The sequence below is a fragment of the Thalassophryne amazonica genome, chromosome 5 (assembly GCF_902500255.1).
Source record: "Thalassophryne amazonica chromosome 5, fThaAma1.1, whole genome shotgun sequence".
NCBI classification, from domain to species: domain Eukaryota; kingdom Metazoa; phylum Chordata; class Actinopteri; order Batrachoidiformes; family Batrachoididae; genus Thalassophryne; species Thalassophryne amazonica.
Window position 1 is genome coordinate 110,267,239 of NC_047107.1, and position 24,293 is coordinate 110,291,531.

A 24,293-nucleotide genomic window follows, 5' to 3' on the forward strand; every position below is an offset into this window, starting at 1 on the left:
CATGCTTCCCTTAGGCAGTATTATTAGACGGTATTGTTTAAATTTTCATTGTTACGCAGATGATACCCAGCTTTATCTATCCATGAAGCCAGAGGACACACACCAATTAGCTAAACTGCAGGATTGTCTTACAGACATAAAGACATGGATGACCTCTAATTTCCTGCTTTTAAACTCAGATAAAACTGAAGTTATTGTACTTGGCCCCACAAATCTTAGAAACATGGTGTCTAATCAGATCCTTACTCTGGATGGCATTACCCTGACCTCTAGTAATACTGTGAGAAATCTTGGAGTCATTTTTGATCAGGATATGTCATTCAAAGCGCATATTAAACAAATATGTAGGACTGCTTTTTTGCATTTACGCAATATCTCTAAAATTAGAAAGGTCTTTTCTCAGAGTGATGCTGAAAAACTAATTCATGCATTTATTTCCTCTAGGCTGGACTATTGTAATTCATTATTATCAGGTTGTCCTAAAAGTTCCCTAAAAAGCCTTCAGTTAATTCAAAATGCTGCAGCTAGAGTACTAACGGGGACTAGAAGGAGAGAGCATATCTCACCCATATTGGCCTCTCTTCATTGGCTTCCTGTTAACTCTAGAATAGAATTTAAAATTCTTCTTCTTACTTATAAGGTTTTGAATAATCAGGTCCCATCTTATCTTAGGGACCTCGTAGTACCATATCACCCCAATAGAGCGCTTCGCTCTCAGACTGCAGGCTTACTTGTAGTTCCTAGGGTTTGTAAGAGTAGAATGGGAGGCAGAGCCTTCAGCTTTCAGGCTCCTCTCCTGTGGAACCAGCTCCCAATTCAGATCAGGGAGACAGACACCCTCTCTACTTTTAAGATTAGGCTTAAAACTTTCCTTTTTGCTAAAGCTTATAGTTAGGCTGGATCAGGTGACCCTGAACCATCCCTTAGTTATGCTGCTATAGACGTAGACTGCTGGGGGGTCCCCACGATGCACTGTTTCTTTCTCTTTTGCTCTGTATGCACCACTCTGCATTTAATCATTAGTGATCGATCTCTGCTCCCCTCCACAGCATGTCTTTTTCCTGGTTCTCTCCCTCAGCCCCAACCAGTCCCAGCAGAAGACTGCCCCTCCCTGAGCCTGGTTCTGCTGGAGATTTCTGCCTGTTAAAAGGGAGTTTTTCCTTCCCACTGTAGCCAAGTGCTTGCTCACAGGGGGTTGTTTTGACCGTTGGGGTTTTACATAATTATTGTATGGCCTTGCCTTACAATATAAGGCGCCTTGGGGCAACTGTTTGTTGTGATTTGGCGCTATATAAAAAAAAATTGAATTGAATTGTTTAGAAATTTGATGGACATGAGGACGAATGAATTTTTGAGTCTATTCAGTCTGCTCCGAGGGACTGTATACCTTCTCCCAGAGGGAAGGAGAGTGTACTCTGTGTGAAGGACATGAGCTGAATCCATCAGTATCCTCTGAGCTGCTTTCAAGACAGACTCTTCATAGAGTGAGCTGAGGGACTGATATTGTTTCTTTCCAATTATCTTCATTGCATTGTCAATTTGTCTGTTAACTTTTGTTTTAAGTTGTACAGAGAGGTTGCCGTACCAGACAGTCATGCCATATCTGACTAGGCTCTCTTCACTGCCTGGTAAAACAACAACATTATTTTTTGATTGACTCCATAGTATGCATCTAAAAAGGAGTGATCACACCTTGGAGAGCTGTTGCACCAAGTGGACTGACATGAATCATGGCTCCAACATGAGAGATGTCAATTGAAACAAAGGAGAGGTTTATCAACTCTTAAAAGAGGGTAAATCATCACGCAATGTTGCAAAAGATGTTGGTTGTTCACAGTCAGCTGTGTCTAAACTCTGGACCAAATACAAACAACATGGGAAGGTTGTTAAAGGCAAACATACTGGTAGACCAAGGAAGACATCAAAGCGTCAAGACAGAAAACTTAATATGTCTCAAAAATTGAAAATGCACAACAAAATAAATGAGGAACAAATGGGAGGAAACTGGAGTCAACGTCTGTGACCAAACTGTAAGAAACCGCCTAAAGGAAATGGGATTTACATACAGAAAAGCTAAACGAAAGCCATCATTAACACCTAAAACAGAAAAAAAAACAAGGGTACAATGGGCTAAGGAAAGCAATCGTGGACTGTGGATGACTGGATGAAAGTCATATTCAGTGATGAATCTCGAATCTGCATTGGGCAAGGTGATGATGCTGGAACTTTTGTTTGGTGCCATTCCAATGAGATTTATAAAGATGACTGCCTGAAGAGAACATAAATTTCCACAGTCATTGATGATATGGGGCTGCATGTCAGGTAAAGGCACTGGGGAGATGGCTGTCATACATCATCAATAAATGCACAAGTTTACGTTGATATTTTGGACACTTTTCTTATCCCATCAATTGAAAGGATGTTTGGGGATGATGAAATCATTTTTCAAGATGATAATGCATCTTGCCATAGAGCAAAAACTGTGAAAACATTCCTTGCAAAAAGACACATAGGGTCAATGTCATGGCCTGCAAATAGTCCGGATCTTAATCCAATTGAAATTCTTTGGTGGAAATGGTCTGTGACAAGGCTCCAACCTGCAAAGCTGATCTGGCAACAGCAATCAGAGAAAGTTGGAGCCAGATTGATGAAAAGTACTGTTTGTTATTCATTAAATCCATGCCTCAGAGACTGCAAGCTGTTATAAAAGCCAGAGGTGGTGCAACAAAATACTAGTGATGTGTTGGAGCGTTCTTTTGTTTTTCATGATTCCATAATTTTTTCCTCAGAATTGAGAGTCCATATTTTTTTCCCTCTGCTTGGTCTAAAAAAGTAACCATTACTGACTGCCACAATTTTTTTTCCCTGATTTCTTATAGTGTTTCTTAAAGCCAGAAAGTTGCCATTTGAAATGACTTTAGTTTTGTGTCATGTCTGATCTGCTTTTTTTCTACAAAATTAAACAACTGAATGAACATCCTCCGGGGCCGGTGATTCCATAATTTTTGTCAGGGGTTGTAGCTCCCAACGTGAACCTGAGTACTTTGTTTTTGGCAGTCTCCATAACTGTTTGCTGCGAATACCCTATACTTGAGACCAGTCACGCAAGTGCACAAAGTAATCCCGATGTATCATTAGATGGTCTCTAACAGCCTAAATCTAAGTTGTTATGATTTCTGTGCAACATGTCCATTAAGCCCCTCTCACATAGAAAGTGTGCGCATGCCACTTAGAGACACATGTAGCACTCAAAACAAACATCTCACTATTCACAAGGAACAAATCACACAGTTGCCATCACTCTTTTGGTCGTGTTCTTAATACTTTCAATTCAACTCTACGTGTCACGTGGCCTCCACTTACACCTAACTCTGCGCGCGCGCACACACACACACACACACACACACACACACACACACACACACACACACACACTGTGTGACAAGCTGAAACAGCACCAGGTTGTTCATAAACAACAAATCCATGATAAAATGGAAGAATTAAAGAAAGTTGATAAAACACTGGCCAGGACGCAGCAGACAATGTGCGATGTTAAACACCACAGAACGCCGATACAAGTGAATCCATGATGAGTGTAGCATGCCAATGATCGCCACCAAAATGCTACACACACTCCTGTGTGATAGGAGCTATAGTGTCAAATACTATAAGATGACTGTGACCACACACAGAGGCAGCAGGATGTGCCATGTGGTTTTCGCTCAGTCTGCAAAAACTGTTGGTCTGTGTCCTCCCTGTGGTGTGGTTGTATCAGACTCATATTGAGGGAGGCAAAGTCCAACCACGCAAAGGTGATTCAACATGGCAGACGTGTCATAATTGCACCCCATAGTTTCTGGAGTACAAGTTGCATGTCTCATAAAATACACTGAACAGGGAATAAACCATATGCAAGAACACTGGAGTATAAGTCCCACCTTTTTCTTTATGTAGAACTCACTTTGTAACAGTGTAACTGGGGTGAGTTCAACAACAGCGAGAACTCCATGTAACATGTGCAAACCACAGCCTGTGCCATTCTTAACCCTCTGGAGGTCCATGAATGCTCCGGTGCATCCAAGTGTACTTTTCTTCATGTTTCTATTAATATATCAGTGACCGGAACATCATTCAACCACTTCCTGAAATTGCAACTCATCTGTAAAATGCATCTCTCTCTAGATTATCTTTGCCTTACAGCCAATCCTAGAGGCTGGAGACGGTCACATGGTATATTCCTCCTCCCTGCTCCCAGCAAACCGATGTCAGACATTACTGCAGAAAGGTACCCACATTTATTTACAGAATATGGGAAGAAATGCTTGGAATCATTTAAATAATAACACTATCAATATCACTAATTACAACCCCAATTCCAATGAAGTTGGGACATTCTGTAAAATGTCAATAAAACAGAATACAATGATTTGCAAATCCTCTTAAACCTTTATTCAATTGAATACACCACAAAGACAAGATATTTTATGTTCAAACTGATAAACTTTGATGTTTTTGTACAAATATTTGCTCATTTTGAAATGGATGCCTGCAACACGTTTCAAAAAAAGCTGGAACAGTGGTATGTTTACCACTGTGTTACATCACCTTTCCTTCTAACAACACTCAATAAGCATTTGGGACAGAGGACACTAATTGTTGAAGCTTTGTAGGTGGAATTCCTTTCCCATTCTTGCTTGATGTACAACTTCAGTTGTTCAACAGTCCAGGGTCTCCGTTGTCGTATTTGTGCTTCATAATGCGCCACACATTTTCAATGGGCAACAGTCTGGACTGCAGGCAGGCCAGTCTAGTACTCACACTCTTACTACAAAGCCACGCTGGTATAAACACGTGCAGAATGTGGCTTGGCATTGTCTTGCTGAAATAAGCAGGGACGTCCCTGAAAAATGACGTTGCTTGGATGGCAGCATGTGTTGCTCCAAAACCTGGATGTACCTTGCAGCATTGATGGTGCCATCACAGATGTGTAAGTTGCCCATGCCATGGGCACTAACACACCCCCATACCATCACAGATGCTGGCTTTTGAACATTGGCGCTGGTAACAATCTGGATGGTCTTATTCCTCTTTTGTCTGGAGGACACAACGTCCATGATTTCCAAAAACAATTTGAAATGTGGACCTCAGACCACAGCACACTTTTCCACTTTGCCTCTGTCCATTCGAATGAGCTCGGGCCCAGAGAAGGCGGCGGCGTTTCTGGATGTGTTGATGTATGGCTTTCACTTTGCATGGTAGAGTTTAACTTGCACTTTAGATGTGAGCGACGAACTGTGTTAACTGACAGTGGTTTTCTGAAGTGTTCCTGAGCCCACGTGGTAAGATCCTTTACACAATGATGTGGTTTTTAATGCAGTGTTGCCTGAGGGATCAAAGGTCACGGGCATTCAATGTTGGTTTTCGGCCCTTGCCCCTTACATGTAAAAGTTCTCCAAATTCTCTTAATCTTTCCGATTATATTATGGACTGTAGATGATGGATCCCTAAATTCCTTTCAATAACATTGAGAAACATTATTCTTAAACTGTTGAACTATTTTTTCATGCAGTTGTTCACAAGTGGTGACCTCGTCCATCGTTGCTTGTGACGGCTAAGCCTTTTGGGGATGCTCCTTTTATACCAATCATAACAATCAACCTGTTTCTAATGAAGTGTTTTTTAGAGCATTCATCACTTTCCCAGTCTTTGTTGCCCCTGTCCCAACTTTTTTGAAATGTGTTGCAGGCATCCATTTCAAAATGAGCAAATATTTGCACAAACACACAGTTTATCAAATTGAACAGTAAATATCTTGTCTTTGTGGTGTATGCAATTGAATATAGGTTGAAGAGGATTTGCAAATCATTGTATTGTTTTTATTTACATTTTACACAATGTCCCAACTTCATTGAATTGAGGTTGCATTATTCAGTCTTTCACAAAAGGAACTGGATGTGAAAAAAACTATTTTTTCTTTTTCGAGTGGGTGGAGTGTCGTAGCTGTGGACTGACCCTGCAGAGGTTGGTGAGCAAAAACTACAAAAATGAACATTTTTTGTAGCAGAAAGCTACAAAAACAAGCACTGTGTGAATGTTTGGTCCAGATGTGTGCAGCCAAATCAATTTCTAAAATCCCTTGTGTGTTATGTGTCCCACTTCCAAATTAGCCATCTGTCTTGTGTCAGCATTACTATCAATGAATGTAATGTCATGGCACCAAGTACAGAAGCTCATTGGCAATACACCAGTTAATTCAGACCCTATACAATTTTGGAATATTTGTCCAATTGTTATACTATAAACCTAGGTTTCTATTTATTATACCCAAGAACAGAAAGATAAGTTGAAAATGTCTGTACACACACTCAGACAAAGCATTCAATTGATAACAGCTGTGTCAGAATACATCAAGTTGCACCATTTTGAGTGTAATATGTCAAAGATTTCACCTGTTGCCCCCATAGCTAATTACTGCAACCTGCTACATTTCCTGCTCAGACACGATTTACTCCCTGAACACTATTGTGTGCCACCTTACTGGATTACCAAGGCGGAAATGTACTGATTATCTTGGACCACTTAGTTCCGCAGCCAGTCAGCTGAGTGTGTTGTTACTACGTACCAAACTCACTCATTACTTAAGTATATTATAGCTGTCAAGTGCAAAAACAGGGACCTTGGAATCATTTCAGCCACATTTGCGGTGTTGTGCATCCAAGACTACAGGCATGCCATTATAAAACAAATGAAAGAACTAATAGATTCTGACATCATGGGAGAGCATTGGTCTTAGGGTTTGAACAGGTCAAGAAAAAAAGAACAAGCTCAGATAATCCCCACACGCACGCACACACGCACGCACACCACACACACACACACACACACACACAGCCATGAACACACACACACACACACACACAGCCAACAGTCTCAACAAGAATTACAGAGCTTTAGATTAAACAAAACAGCAACACGTAGGTCAAACACATAAGGTCAATACTAGGGCTAGACTCGAGGGTCCAACTGGACCCAATGCAAATCTTGCTGGAGTGGGTCGGTCAGAACCTTGCTGCAGGCGGGAGCAGGCAGCTAAAAATAAAAACTGTGGGAACAGAAGTGACAAGATGACTCAGTCTACAAAGGAGAATAGTGTAAAGTATCCATTCCACACACTACTTTCATGTTAAGTAATTTAACAGGAGCATCGGATATTAAAGGAGCGAAGAGAGAAAGACAGCGCAGAGAGTTACTGAATGTCTTATAAAGGGCACATGAAACTGTCTTTAAATTGAAAACAACCAAATAGTAACGCTATTCCTGATCAATGTGTCAAAAGACATACAGGCCAGGGATTCAACAAAACAATCAATCAATCTTATTTATATAGTGCCAAATCACAACAAACAGTCGCCCCAAGGCGCTTTCCCATGAATTTCTTTATTAATAGCCTAAATTACGTGTTTCCTCCAGCAGGACCAGAGAATACACAAAATCAATGCACCTCTCTATTTATTGTGCGCTTAGCGTTTAGCAGGTGTGGCCGGGACTGGACACACCCATTGCGGGAGCACGTGGGAATAGTCAGAATTTCAGCGGGAGCTGGAAGAAAAAATATAATCCCGCGCAGGACTCCTCCAGAAAGCCTGCTTGATGTCACCAATAGGTTTCTAGAGACCCAGAATAGCCAATATGAAGCTCACGTTTGGGTATTGCCACATTAACAGCAGCGGCATGATGACTATGGCATAAAGAGGGTGACGCATGGGTGGCATTTATTGTCATTTTTGGGCACTGGCGCGGTGGTTCTAAATGATTTGCTTTGGTGAAGACATTAAAAGTTATGACCCGCTGATTTTCTCAAGTAATCGTGCATTAACGGGGCTTAACGGATCAGGCTACTGACAGCTGCTAAAAGTGCTAACGGCCGTTAGCATACAGCATTAAATAAACCTGGAGTTTCATACAGTGCAAATATTGCAGCAGGGAATGTCCTTAGAAGATCCTTTAGGATGTTTCACCACGCAACAGGTCATATAAAAAAAAAAAAAAAAAAAAAAAAAAAAAGAACTCCAATGATAGACACAGCGACACAACAGCCAGCAGCCGCATCAAGCGGACACTGAGCTGAAAACACTATGAGAGACAGGGACACTCGGCTGAATCACTGGCACTCAGAGTGACCACGCCCTTAATTTTAAATCTTAAAACTGGCAGCAAGCACCAACAAGGAACAAGTATAAATCTCCTCTGTTCGCCCAAAAAAAAGTCCAAGAATTGAAAAGTCTGTGAGCAGCACAATGACTCATGGTCCATAAAATATGAAAAGTGATGAATGTGGCAAACAATATTGCAGTGTTGTGTTGGGCCAGGAGTCTGCGGACACATTTATTCTGTTTGCAGTTGGAGTAGACACACATCTGCTGCACATAGACGTTAGGTGGCTCAGCAGAGGTAAATTTAAGACTTTCTGAAACATTCAAACCATGCTGAATATGCACAGCTTTTGGATTTGAAAGCAAGTTTAAAAGCAAATTACATGTGCTATCAAGCAGGTTCCAACAGTGTGACCTGCAGAACTTTCTACACATGGAGACAGTAAAAGCACCAGAACACACAGTGGAGCCTAAGAGTGCACGTTATGATGATCACTTGCAGAGCATCTTGTCAGAATCTGACAGGCGCTTTACTGACTTTGCATCCAAAGAGCCTGTTGTCAGTTTTCTGTTTTCCATTTGGGGAAAAATATAGATGTGGACTGTATATCGTCCAAAGTGGCATCACCGAGTGCCTGCTTACAGCTACAGGAAGACACCAACTGTGACTTTCTCTTTGCCGACGACTGCGCATTGAATGCCAGTACACAGTCTGATATGCAGGAAAGCATGGACCTGTTCTCCAAGGCATGTGGGGACTGTGGCCTCACAATCTCCACCAAGAAGACCAAGTTCCTGCACCAGCACCCCAAGGAGCTCCCTACACTAAGCCCGTCATAATGTCCAACAGACAGAGACTTGTTGCGGCAGACAGGTTTGTCTACCTGGGATGCACCCTATCATGCTCATCAATGAGGAGGTGGCCTACAGGATTGCCAGAACAGCCTTTGGATGACTCAGAGACCGGTTTTGGGAGCGATGCAGACTGAGCCTGCAGACCATGTTTAAGGTGTATCATGCTGTGGTGTTCCATCCCTACTGTTCACCAGCAAAATGTGGACAGTCTACAGCCGCCAGACCAGACAGGTGAACGCCTTCCACATGGTTGCGGCTGCTGCTACACATCAAATGGCAGGACAAAGTTCTGGACACATAGGTACTCAAGCGAGCCCAGATGGAGAGCATTCATGCCACACTCATGCACTGCCAGCTGCGATGGGCTGGCCATGTACCTCACTTGGATGACAGCCGCCTCCCAAAACGTCTCTCCTGGGGAGCTCACAGAAGGGAAGCGATCTCATTCCCCTTGATGCCCTTGAGCACCATCACTGCTGAGGATGTGAGAAAAGAATTAGTTGCCTGTATCCAGGAAAGGCTGTGGGTCCTGATGGCCTCAGTCCCAGAGCATGAAGATGATGACATCCTCCACTCCCCTGTTGGGCTGGTATGCTGAGCCTGAAGCAGATGGTTGTTCCTGAGCAGTGGAAAACCTCATGTCTGGTTCCTGTGCTCAAGAAGAAGAATTCCAACACACTTAATGACTACAGACGTGTGGAGCTAACATCACGTTATGAAGTCACTTGAGAGGCTCGTCCTATGGCACCTCTGCACAGTCGTCGAATAATGGCTGGACCCCCTGCTTAAGGTGCTTAAGAGCTTAAGGTGCGCTGACACTTGCACGACTCTGATGCACGCACTTGCACAACCTGTATTGTGCAGGAGAGTAAACTTGCCTTTAACGGGTGTAGACTGAATGTGAGAGGGGCGCCGGCGCATGCCATTGCGCAAAGAGAATTTTGAAATGTTGAAAAAACTTTCACACATAAATGTTGTGCAACGTGGCGCGATCTGCTCACCAACACTATGTGTAGCTCATCAAGTGGAGTAAAGAAGAAATGAACAGAGCGACTGGTTGCGTCAGTGCACCGCATTAGAGCACAGCTCGTCTGAAGGATTATAATGAGATGTTAAATCTATCATCAGCATACTTTAACAGCTGCACACAAGAAGGAAAGAACATGCAACTGTTTTACCAAGCCACAACAAAGTAAATGTGACAATTACCTTTTTTTTGACGGCTCCAAATGCTTTCTCCAGCTCATTCAGCATGTGTGCGTGAACGGCTGCTGCTGGGGTGGTCCACTGTGATTCAGAAACTGATCAGAGACATTTTCAGCAGCCAACTTGCAGAGAAAATGATTAATCTGCTACAAAATAATTGTTTTATATATGCAGCATCTAGCACATAGCGCGTGGCAACTGGTGGAACAAAGCACGGCATCCAGCTAGGAACATAGCGGCTGGGATCGTCACGACGACGTGCGTGTAACTGCGTGCATCAAAGTTGTGCAAATGTCAGGGCACCTTTACTCTCATCTGGAGGAGGCAGGCAGTGTGAGATTCATGTTCTTTGACTTCTCCAGTGCGTTCAACACCATCCAGCCTGACTTACTCAACAATAAGCTACGTGGCATGAAGGTGGAGGCTCCACTGGTGGCCTGGATTACCAACTACCTCACAGGCCGCCCACAGTATGTGAGACTTCGGGACATTACATCCGACACCATTAGAAGCAGCATGGGGGTACCACAGGGGACGGTCCAACTAACAAATGTCACGCTGCCTTCACTGTGATCGGCAGTCGCCTTGTCAGGTCGCTCAGCGTTTTTGCATAAAACAGACTTCTAGTCTGTTTTGGCTCTGCCTATCTGGTGACAAAGTGACCACATATCTCTTGTCACTGTAAAATGGCCACTCTGATTGAAAATTAATGGCAGCTGGACCGTTTGCCTAAGTCTCTTGTAGCTAATGTGTCCAAGGGGTGACTGAGGTCCCAGCCACGCTTGACAAAATTGTAAGCAATGCAGTCAAAATACCCTCTGCTGGACAAACTATGCAATGACACCATTTCCAAGAGTGTTCATTTGGTAAAATAAAAGTTTTCATATCAACAAAAATAACACCGATACAAATGCGTTTGTGAAAAACTTGTATTACCTAATATTATGAGCCAACCAATATGAGTCATACTCTTAGAACTAGAGTTACATCCAACTTCATTACATTTCAGGTTTCTCCTTTATTTAAAAACACTTCTATTCAGATTAACCACAAAGTTTTATAGCACTGATTCTAGAACAGTCCAAATCTTCTATCAAAGTCTAATAAGATGGTGTATTATGTCCTGTAGGTAATAAAGATGGGGTGAAAGCAACCTCCTCAGTGGAAGTCATGAGAGGTGAATTCACTGAAAATTAAGTTAATTTTTTTTTCCTGCCTCGAATACTTCACCCTACTTACACTGCGGAAATTTGTGATCTCTTCATGAGTACACAACATAGTTTGAAACTTACTAAATCAGATTCAAAACATCATGCTCGTGCATATGTATTTAAGCTTTTTGCACGAAGCGATGTTTAGACCATGTTGTAGTCTGACCCTGTTTTTTTGAAAGCATTATGTACATGGATGCCTACATAGAGGTCACACACACCACACACACACAACCACACACACACACACACACACACACACACACACACACACACACACACCACACACACACACACCACACACACACACACACACACACACACACAAACTGAAGCTGGGAATCTGGCTCCGCTGATAATACTCCATTAGTCCAAGCTGCAGAAAGCTTGCCAGTCCTTCAAAAAGCTGCCAGAGCTGTTTTATGCCAACACTTATTCCAAGAGAATACAAAGGAGGATGGATGGGGGGTGGGGTGGGGGGGCTGTTTCTTTGTCAACGCACTTCCCCTCTTAATTATCCTCATTTCCCACTTACAGCATGTCCTCATAGTTTGCATACTTTGATATTGTACCATGCACATGCCAGTAAATAGGAACACTGGGTCATTTCAACGACATGACAGCCCCGTCACCGCTGGTCTTCCTTGGATTGGGGATAACGTTTCCAGAATGGGAGGATCACCCAATGAGTTTGAGCAGAACATTAAAAAGAAAAGACACCTTCAATAATCTACAACAAGGGTCACCAACCCCTTTCAGCAGTTCATCAAAAGGGTAAGAAAAATATCTGTCGCCTATTTATTACACAATTTCATAAGCTTCAGAATGCAACAGTGCTTCGATTTCCATTCCTGATCATACTGTACAATACACACTGGAGAGGCAATGCATAACCTACTGCCACATGAATCGTATTTTCGAAACGACTATTTAACACTTGTTTGGCTGGCCCTGTCACATATTTCAAAGTGACTTATGTCTAAAGGATAATGTATTATCATCTATGGCCACAAGATGGCACTGTATAATACATGACAACTGAGTCCTGCTCCTGTATGACCTGAATGAGGACAACACTGCCTCTCACAATAAAGCCCCTACACCGCACTATACCTGTTTGCACTTCAAGGGACAGTTACAACAGAGAAGGATGGTAAGGCTAACTGTATAATCGATTGTTAGAGAGGTAAACATGCACATTTCACTCTGCACGGAAGTGGTCCGTGCACCCGGACTTCTAATGATGTTTTCGCCTGCTCAGTAGCAACAAGAAGCAGTTTACGGCATTCTTTTTACCTTCTATAATAACATCAGTTAGGCTGTTGGCTTCTGCTTGTTAATACAGTGTGTGCGTGCGGTGTTGTGGGAAAACAAACACTTCAAAACATAAAAAAAAAAAATAAAGCCTAGTTTGTAATTAGGTAGACCACAAACACAACGCTTGTTATGAGAAATGGAGGGTGGATGGCGCATGACCAGGTGCTTAGAGGGAGCCAACGAGCAGCCGGGATCTCTGCACTTTTTAGTGCCATGTTCACGAGTGCTTGCAGACAGCTGACCCAACTACCCATTACAATACTGGCATGAGTTGAAGAAAGCAGCACAACAGTGTGTTGACATGTTACAGCTGCAGACATTTGTGCAAAATACCATATCAGGACACATTTGGCAAAGCAGCAATCAACTGCAGCTGGAGTCTGATAGAGAGAGAGAGGAAAAAAAACAAACATTCTCAGACAAATGACTGTTCAAAGTCAGTTTTTTCAATTAATGACGTAGTCTGCCACTGTTTAGGCGAATGTTACGCGTCAAACGGATGTGCCTGTGGTTGGTTAATGGGTCAGTGTCACACACCACCTGATGATATATTAGAAGCACAAAATGTTCAAGTAACACCCAAATGCCAATACTGCCTCACAATTATGGCCCACCCTACTGCACAATGATGACTGCCAATCAGAGATTATCAGCATTCTCTAGGGAGTACCATCAGAGATAAATGTACGGGCATGAAGCCGGTGTTACCGTATGAGAGGACAGCAGCGTTCTGCTTGGGCTGGGGGCCGACAACGCAGTGAAGGCATCGTCTGCACCAATGTCAAGCTCAGTCAAAGCGCTGGAAGAAAGCTTCAACTCTGCATTTTGGGAAATGTCACTAACAGCACCTCCTGAATAAGTAAAAAGAAAAAACACACACAAGAAAATAAAGACTCATGACACCAACAAGTTTGATAATCAATTTGTACATGTATGGGTTTTACTGACATGAAATGGAGCTTAGAGTTGTTATACGTAGATACCCGCATCATGGGGTATCTAAAACATCATGCATCATGGGGTGGGCGATATGGCCTAAAGTTAATACAGTCTTTTTCACTTACTGGACAGGGAGATATTATAATCACTGCATTACTCGGTTTACACAACATGACCCAGTTATTAATGACTTCACTTGAGCAAGAGTTTAACACGGACTATTTTCACATCCGTTCCTTTAAAGTTAAAATCTAGACAAAAAAAAAAAAAAAACTTAATGAATCCAAGATTTTTACAGTTTTAAATTCAACAAGTCCATGGCTGTATTTAATTAATGACCATTAAGGCTTAAATGATGCAGCAGCGCAAAAGTCTGCCAGTTCACACAACAACAGTCTACATCAGAGGTCTTATGCAGGTCTTCTTTGCAACCACCCCCTCCACCAGGTGATTTCACTGATTAACATCACTTTGAGCCGATGGAATCAGTTAATCAGTGAAATCACCTGATGCAGTGGGTGGTTGCAAAGAAGACCTGCATCCACTCTGCCCTTGCTGGAATGAGTTGAAGACCTCTGGTCTGGATCATGTTTCCCTGACTGCTTGGTTATGTCTTCCTGTGAAGGTGAATTTATAACCAGTTACAAGTAGAAGAAAAATATTTAAGAGGCACTCACTCGTATGTGGTGCTCAACAGGAGAGAAAAATTTCAATGGCTACACAGACCACTTCCATCTCCATCTCTGAAGCGCCAGTCACAATATCCTCAGTGCTAATCAAAACTGCACCAAAATCACCGATTTCCAAATTAATAGCCATTTGCTGATTTTCTCATTATGGTATTTTTCAATGGCATTATGAAAAGTGTTTCTGACCTGGGCTCTGTACCATAACACAAGAAAAGCAATTTCTTGCTTAGGGTATTGTGCAATCCACATTATGGTGCACTATCCACACCGGTGATGGCTATAACAGCGGCCAATTTGTTCTTTTGGCTGCTGTTCATACCAGACCGCGGTTACACATGCAATAATTGGAGGAGTGTATGATTTGAAACATGCAGAGTGGCCTCACATCAGTACTTCAGATTGTTCTGTACACGAGCTCTGCATTTTGATGCAAAATGCAGTGAAGGGAGCTCAGAAGGGGACTGGGGGAGTACTCCCTGTTGCTCCCCATGTTTTGTGGCTTAGATGCCACAATATACAAATCTCTGTGCCTGGGTTCAACTCCACTGAGAAACCTCACAGGGTTAATCCTGCAACAGGATTAAACCTGCACATTGCTCCAATACAAATATTTTCTATTCCAGTGAATGTTACTACAAAGTCTCCTCATCCATGTACAGCGTCCGCTTTACAGTCAAATGCTGAAGTCACTGTTATGTTGTATAGCTTTGGACATTGCATGTGAAATAACTATAATGAATAAACATATGTGAAAATAGTTCATGAAGCAGATTCTGCATAAACAGTCTCAAAACTGCTCTCATACCTAAAGCTTCTTTGATCTTTGTTCATGGACAGAAATCAAACAATGTTGCACCTTCCCCCAACATTTCCCATTAAACAGCTGGACTGTGGTCACCCCTCATACTTTCATAAGGAACCAAAAACGCTTTCATGCTTCTCATGATTACGTTAAAGTCAGTCAGTCACGTCCAGCAACACGTGCATGCCTGCAAAAACATGCACACACCAGAACCACATTTGAGAACATTTTGAATTTTACTTACAGTAAACAAATGGTTTAGGCAAGTATTGTTAAACAATTCTGTCATTATCAACATGCCATAACAAATAAATGTTCCTGGAGAAGTTATTATTGATAGAAGACAATCTAAAGTTAGGACAGTGCTACCTGTCAGTCTCCTTATCAATGTCCATCAACATGTCTGACTGTGCATCATGAAAAACAGTCCTTCACGTGTGATATTATTGTTATATTAGTCACACTTTACAATAAATGTGCAAAAAGTACTGGAAATAATGAAGAGTTACCCAAATGAATCAAGACTTCATTTTGATTAGTAAATCATTTAATGTGTTCTTTAAATAGAACCAAAGGTTCAATTAACCCTGAATTATGCCAACAGTTCCTCATTCTGAAGCTTTTGAAAGCAATTCCATCAATTTCTGTAATCTTTCGTGGTGTTTAAAAAGGCATCACTTTGTATGTAAACTGCTGACCCACTGAGAATCTGAAATAAGGCCATCTTGCAACTATTAATTTTAAGTGGTATTATGGACATACAAATCCAAGATTCTAAATGATGCAACACATTGTTTGATGAAATGGAGTATGTGCATTTGTAAACCAAGGTGTATGTAAACCTACATCTGTCCACAACAGTATAGTGAAAACATCAAATCATTCACCGACCATTGTTGGTTTACACCCAAGCAGCAGCACAAAAAGGAGTCTAGATCGATCCTCTGGCAATAATAAACACCATGTTAAACTTAACTACAAAGATCTCCATCAAATGGAGCCAAAATGTTGTAGATGCTGCAGGATTCTCTTAATGGATTGTGCTTGTAGGCCATTGGACCTATGCTTTTCCACTACCTGTCTGGTTCTCCCGCTCCACCGTCAGCTCCAGGTTGGTTTGATTATCAGTAATCAGCTGCAGCTCGCTGACGTCCACGCCAGCATTCTGGACCCTCTCTGGTACCTGCAGCGTGTTTTATCAGGGTATCACAGATCATTTTCATTGGTAACTTTGTACCTGACATCCAGAGGAGGGAGGGTTGAGGAGGAGTGGCCGAAGAAGGAAGCTTTGTTTATATCCTGAATTGTGCAAGTGTGACATCAAAAAAGGCAGAATGCCATCATCCATGCACCTGTCAGTACAATGACTAAAAATTAATTTCAAATCAATTTGAATGACAATTTGGGTCCCACCTGGAATAAAAGCTAAAAACAAAAAACTAATTTGGGGGGGTGGAGGTGATTTTTAAGTTCAAAATACAGCCACTTTTGCTGAACGGATCCTGTAACAATAAATTCATTCTGAAAATAGATTATTTTTTCCTTTGAGGTTAATGCAGATAAATTAAAAGTAAAACCATGTGAGTGCTCCTTATAAGCATTGGGTGTAATGGTTGTGGTACTGACGCTGTCCACCAGCTTGGTGAAGGGACTGCTGGAGTTCCAGCTGCACCACTTCTTGTGTAGCTGTGGGATCGGCGGGATGAGGTCCTGAAAGGTGCGGACGCTCCACGCCCTCGGCCTGATGCCGGACGTGGCACCAGGAGGTGCAGCGGTACAGTCTGGTGAGGCCCAATCACCTGCAGGATTCGAACCTGTGTCACTATGCCTCAGAAACCTGTCCCACTGCTGAGAAACGTGTTTAAAAAAAAAAAACAAAAAAAACAACAGGTTGTTGTCACCAAATCACATGAATTTATGAAAAATTCCTAACTCATATTTATATAACAAGCACCATACTTGTTACACAATTCATATTTTTTTTTCCCCAATATAGAATATTTGCCCCCCTCAAAATTCTATTCACAACACCCCACAATAACAAAATGGAAAAACTTTTCATTTATGCAAATGTATATAAAAATAAAATCATATGTACATATTCACACCCTTTGCTCAATACTTTGTTGATGCACCTTTGGCAGCAATTACATTACCTTAAATCTTCTTGAATATGATGCCACAAGCTTGGTGCGCCTATCTTTGGGTAGTTTTGACCATTCCTCTTTGCAGCACTTCTCAAGATCCATCAGGTTGGATGGGGAGCGTCAGTGCCCAGATATTTTCAGATCTCTCCAGAGATGTTCAATCAGATTTAGGTCTGGGCTCTGGCTGGGCCACTAAAGGACATTCACAGAGTTGTCCTGAAGCCACTCCTTTGATATCTTGGCTGTGTGCTTAGGGTCACTGTCCTGCTGGAAGATGAACCGTCGCCCCACTCTGTAGCAGGTTTTCATCCAGGATGTCTCTGTACATTGCTGTATTCATCTTTCCCTCAATTCTAACTAGTCTCCCAATTCCCGACACTGAAAAACATCCCCACAGCATGATGCTGCCACCACCATGCTTCACTGTAGGGATGATGTCTGGCATTCACACCAGAGTTCAATCTTTGTCTCATCAGACCAGAGAATTTTGTTTCTCGTGGTCTGAGAGCCTTTCAGTTGAGTTTTGGCAAACTCCAGGTGGATGCTAGTGTCCTTGGCCACTCTATCATACAGGCCTGATGGTAGTAGATTGCTGCAGAGATGGTTGTCCTTCTGTAAAGTTCTCCTTTCTCCCAGAGGAATGCTGGAGCTCTGACAGTGACCATTGGGTTCTTGGTTATCGTCCTGACTAAGGTCCTCCTCCCCTGATTACTCAGTTTAGATGGGTGGCCAGCTCCAGGAAGAGCCTGATGGAGCTGAACTTCTTCCACTTATGGCTGATGGAGGCCACTGGGCTCATTGGGACCTTCACCACAGCAGAAATGCCTCTGTACCCTTCCCAAGATTTGTGCCTTGAGACAAGCTTGTCTGAGGTCTACAGACAATTCTTTTGACTTCATGCTTGGTTTGTGCTCCGACATGCACTGTCAACTGTGGGACCTTATATGGAGCCAGGTGTGCCTTTCCAAATCATGTCCAATCAACTAAATTTATCCCAGATGGAATCCAATTAAGTTGTAGAAACATCTCAAGGATGATCAGTGGAAACAGGATCCACCTGAGCTCAATTTTGAGCTTCCTGGCAAAGGCTGTGAATACTTATGTACATGTGATTTCTAATTTGTTTTTTTATATATAAATTTGCAAAAAAAAAAAAAACCTCAGTCATTACGGGGTGTTGTGTGTAGGCGTTTGAGGAGAAAAAAATGAAATTCATCCATTTTGGCATATGGCTCTAACATAGAATGTGGATAAAGTGAAGCGCTGTGACGACTTCCCAGGTGCACAGTACAATAGCTGTAGTCACATTGAGTACCCACAAGAGGGTGGTATTGTCCAAGCATGTGAAGAGAAACCGGCATTATGCAGAGCAACACTACAAATTGGGTTTCACTGTTCCGGCTCCGATAAAGGTCTTTTCCTCCCCCCATCCCTCAGTGATCACAGAACATTTTCGGCAGAAAAGGCATTGTGCTTGATCAACAAAGTTAACACTGAATGATATTAAGTGGTGGTTGTCGATAAAAAAAGTTGTTAATTATGTTATGAGAAGGCAATGAACAGAGAACAAAGTGTCTCATCTCAGTCTGACCAATGAAAAGGCAGAAACAGTAATGGTCACGATCGGTTGACGTTACCTGTAAAGACACCTTGACACTTGTACAAATTTGATCCGTGCACTGGCATACAATCTTGCGTGCCAATGAGTAGACTGTTGTAAACTGTGTGAGGCCCTGCGCGCAAAGACACAGTGTTTGTGAATAGGTTGCGCAATGTTCATGGCTAGTTCACGCAAGTGGCACGAAATTTATTTGTGCCAGAAACTGTGAACATTTCAAAAGTTTCTTTGTGCACTGTCACACAGAATCGCACAGTTTGCAACGGTTTACTCATTGCCACAGAAGACTGTGTGCCAGTGCAGGGATCAAATTCGTGGTGGCTTAACAGTGCAAATAGTGGTTCTTGAAATGAAAGGAAGAAAAACACCTCTCGTTTTTGCACAGGTTCTGCACAAACTTGTCAGCATCCAATGCAGATTGCAGCCACCTCTCCCATGTTGGCAGGTAAGGTAATACGCAGTTTTGATGAGTACAGGAGGACATGCCTGAGTCCCCACTTGTTGAGTTCCAGTATGGTGCTCTTTAACTCAGCATGCTGTCTCAGCACCTCAGGGTTGAAATCTTTGTAGAGCTGAATCTCATGTCCATTGTAAGTCAGGTCACCCCTCTTAAGTGCCTCGTGAATCACCAGATCTTTCATTTGATAACGATGAAAGCTCAGGATAAGTGGTCGTGTCTTCCTCTAGAAGACGGTTTAGGGGCTGAGCTTTGGTGCGCCCTGTCCAATTCCAGCAGTGAAGCAGTCGAGGAGTGGGGGGGGGGGCAGATCCTCAATAGCTTGAGGTAAACCCACAATCCCAACATTATGGCTTCTGCTGCATTCTTCCAGGGCTGCCATCTTGGATTTTAACCACTCGTCATTTGGCAGTGCAGAGTACTCTGCCTTGAGCTGGTCCAAACACTGATCAAAATCAGTGTGCACAGATTCAAGAGAATTAATGTGTAAACCGTCGTCACACCCTGCTGAGTGGACACTGTCCAGCTCGGATGACAAACTTTCAAAATAAAGCTTCAAGTCTGCAGATACCACAGCTCTGTGGTTCCATCAAAAGGCTGATTTCCACTATAGTTACAGGTGCGGCAAGTAGTGAAGTTTCTCATGCGGACTTCCTTTTAGACTTGGACATTTTGCAGGCGATCAGAAGACTGTAAATATGATAAATAAAACTGGGATTCCAAGAAAAAAGTGCAAGGTTTGCAAGGCAAAAAAAAAAAAAAATTGAATAGTGCAGCGGAGTCTACTCCATAAATGCCATACCAGAAGTCCAAAGTTCCAATTTGTAAGTCAGCACCTAAATGCACCACAGTGGATGAACATTAAATTAAAGGCCAAACACATACCATCATGTCATTGATATGACGTAGTAGTGGTAAACATGGTTCACTTTAAGGACTGGTTACTCTGCGTCACTCAGTAAAGCGATCAGCGTCACTTGAGGTCATGCCCGTATATAGAGGGGGTTCAAAATATACAAAAATACATGCAAAAACTAATAACTAATCATCATATGTGGATAAAATATATCAGCCACAGAATGAGCACCATTGTGTTTAACCACTTGTTTATTGTAGTATTTAACTTATTATGTCCGCATCAGCTGGGATTATCCTAGTAATTCTTGTTTGTCTTCTAAATCAGGGCCACACTGGGGAAACATCTCATGCTAGCACCCGTGGTCAGCCCTGGTGCACAGTGGTGCACATTATTCTCTGGCTGACAATTGCGCATGTTCCATGTGTGACTTCTTTGATGTTGTGGACTTTACGTATTTAATCTTGGAAAACATTGTACAAGTGGGTGAGTGCCCTGCTCAGGTTTTTTTTTTTTCTCCTTTTGTATTTTTTGTTCTCATCAGTGGAGCTGGTAGGCGTTGTTAATTTTATTTTAATTTGAGTGTGTTGGATTTTGGATCTCGATGTGTGCAGACTCTGTTCTCTGTACTGAAGCAACATGCTGTTTCAACCCCGTTATACAACCCCTGGCAATAATTATGGAATCACCGGCCTTGGAGGATGTTCATTCAGTTGTTTAATTTTGTAGAAAAAAAACGCAGATCACAGACATGACACAAAACTAAAGCCATTTCAAATGGCAACTTTCTGGCTTTAAGAAACACTATAAGAAACAGGAAAAATAATTGTGGCAGTCAGTAACGGTTACTTTTTTAGACCAAGCAGAGGGGAAAAATTATGGAATCACTCAATTCTGAGGAAAAAATTATGGAATCACCCTGTAAATTTTCATCCCCAAAACTAACACTTGCATCAAATCAGATCTGCTCGTTAGTCACGATACGATACGATACAATACACTTTGTCCCCTCAGGGAAATTTGTCTTGGACTCATGCTAAGTGCCTTTACAAAAGGAAAACAACAGATACAAGTAAAAACACAACCACATCCATAACAAATTAATATGACAGGAAGTCAGGAGAAACACCATAAGTATTGCACAATTCCAGTTTTAGACATTATTGTTTCATTAGGTCTCTCTCTTCTCATTAGGTCTCTCTCTTCTAAGTCCCTGTTGGTAAATGATATAATATTGATCAACATATTGATTTATTCTGCCTTACAGAAACCTGGTAACAGCAGGATGAATATGTTAGTTTAAATGAGTCAACACCCCCGAGTCACACTACTGTCAGAACGCTCGTAGCACGGGCCGAGGCGGAGGATTAGCAGCAATCTTCCATTCCAGCTGATTAATTAATCAAAAACCCAGACAGAGCTTTAATTCATTTGAAAGCTTGACTCTTAGTCTTGTCCATCCAAATTGGAAGTCCCCAAAACCAGTTTTATTGTTATTATCTATCGTCCACCTGGTCGTTACTGTGAGTTTCTCTGTGAATTTTCAGACCTTTTGTCTGACTTAGTGCTTAGCTCAGATAAGATAATTATAGTGGGCGATTTTAACATCCACACAGATGCTGAGAATGACAGCCTCAACACTGCATTTAATCTATTATTAGACTCTATTGGCTTTGCTCAAAATGTAAATGAGTCCACCCACACTTTAATCATATCTTAGATCTTGTTCTGACTTATGGTATGGAAATAGAAGACTTAACAGTATTGCCTGAAAACTCCCTTCTGTCTGATCATTTCTTAATAACATTTACATTTACTCTGATGGACTACCCAGCAGTGGGGAATAAGTTTATTACACTAGAAGTCTTTCAGAAAGCGCTGTAACTAGGTTTAAGGATATGATTCCTTCTTTATGTTCTCTAATGCCATTTAACACAGTGCAGAGTAGCTACCTAAACTCTGTAAGTGAGATAGAGTATCTCGTCAATAGTTTTACATCCTCATTGAAGACACCTTTGGATGCTGTAGCTCCTCTGAAAAAGAGAGCTTTAAATCAGAAGTGCCTGACTCCGTGGTATAACTCACAAATTCGTAGCTTAAAGCAGATAACCCGTAAGTTGGAGAGGAAATGGCGTCTCACTAATTTAGAAGATCCTTCACTTAGCCTGGAAAAAGAGTCTGTTTCTCTATAAAAAAAAAGCCCTCCGTAAAGCTAGGACATCTTTCTACTCATCACTAATTGAAGAAAATAAGAACAACCCCAGGTTTCTTTTCAGCACTGTAGCCAGGCTGACAAAGAGTCAGAGCTCTATTGAGCTGAGTATTCCATTAACGTTAACTAGTAATGACTTCATGACTTTCTTTGCTAACAAAATTTAACTATTAGAGAAAAAATTACTCATAACCATCCCAAAGACGTATCGTTATCTTTGGCTGCTTTCAGTGATGCCGGTATTTGGTTAGACTCTTTCTCTCCGAGTTATTTTCATTAGTTACTTCATCCAAACCATCAACATGTTTATTAGGACCCCATTCCTACCAGGCTGCTCAAGGAAGCCCTACCATTATTTAATGCTTCGATCTTAAATATGATCAATCTATCTTTGTTAGTTGGCTATGTACCACAGGCTTTTAAGGTGGCAGTAATTAAACCATTACTTAAAAGCCATCACTTGACCCAGCTATCTTAGCTAATTATAGGCCAATCTCCAACCTTCCTTTTCTCTCAAAATTCTTGAAAGGGTAGTTGTAAAACAGCTAACTGATTATCTGCAGAGGAATGGTCTATTTGAAGAGTTTCAGTCAGGTTTTAGAATTCATCATAGTACAGAAACAGCATTAGTGAAGGTTACAAATGATCTTATGGCCTCGGACAGTGGACTCATCTCTGTGCTTGTTCTGTTAGACCTCAGTGCTGCTTTTGATACTGTTGACCATAAAATTTTATGGTCAACAGAGATTAGAGCATGCCATAGGTATTAAAGGCACTGCGCTGCGGTGGTTTGAATCATATTTGTCTAATAGATTACAATTTGTTCATGTAAATGGGGAATCTTCTTCACAGACTAAAGTTAATTATGGAGTTCCACAAGGTTCTGTGCTAGGACCAATTTTATTCACTTTATACATGCTTCCCTTAGGCAGTATTATTAGACGGTATTGTTTAAATTTTCATTGTTACGCAGATGATACCCAGCTTATCTATCCATGAAGCCAGAGGACACACACCAATTAGCTAAACTGCAGGATTGTCTTACAGACATAAAGACATGGATGACCTCTAATTTCCTGCTTTTAAACTCAGATAAAACTGAAGTTATTGTACTTGGCCCCACAATCTTAGAAACATGGTGTCTAATCAGATCCTTACTCTGGATGGCATTACCCTGACCTCTAGTAATACTGTGAGAAATCTTGGAGTCATTTTTGTCAGGATATGTCATTCAAAGCGCATATTAAACAAATATGTAGGACTGCTTTTTTGCATTTACGCAATATCTCTAAAATTAGAAAGGTCTTTTCTCAGAGTGATGCTGAAAAAACTAATTCATGCATTTATTTCCTCTAGGCTGGACTATTGTAATTCATTATTATCAGGTTGTCCTAAAAGTTCCCTAAAAGCCTTCAGTTAATTCAAAATGCTGCAGCTAGAGTACTAACGGGGACTAGAAGGAGAGAGCATATCTCACCCATATTGGCCCTCTCTTCATTGGCTTCCTGTTAACTCTAGAATAGAATTTAAAATTCTTCTTCTTACTTATAAGGTTTTGAATAATCAGGTCCCATCTTATCTTAGGGACCTCGTAGTACCATATCACCCCAATAGAGCGCTTCGCTCTCAGACTGCAGGCTTACTTGTAGTTCCTAGGGTTTGTAAGAGTAGAATGGGAGGCAGAGCCTTCAGCTTTCAGGCTCCTCTCCTGTGGAACCAGCTCCCAATTCAGATCAGGGAGACAGACACCCTCTCTACTTTTAAGATTAGGCTTAAAACTTTCCTTTTTGCTAAAGCTTATAGTTAGGGCTGGATCAGGTGACCCTGAACC

The 24,293-nt window shown here is 41.8% G+C and overlaps 1 protein-coding gene across 1 annotated transcript in view; it reads right to left on the bottom strand.

Annotated features, from left to right (window-relative positions):
• The window catches only part of si:dkey-112e17.1, a 114,709-nt gene that overhangs the window by 8,148 nt on the left and 82,268 nt on the right, over positions 1-24,293 (bottom strand). Inside the window, exons 7-9 of the mRNA XM_034169603.1 lie at positions 16,670-17,020; positions 16,250-16,355; positions 13,451-13,593 (exon numbers count right to left, since the gene is read on the bottom strand). Coding sequence (XP_034025494.1) covers positions 13,451-13,593; positions 16,250-16,355; positions 16,670-17,020 — 600 coding nt within the window. The remainder of the gene's footprint in view (positions 1-13,450; positions 13,594-16,249; positions 16,356-16,669; positions 17,021-24,293) is intronic.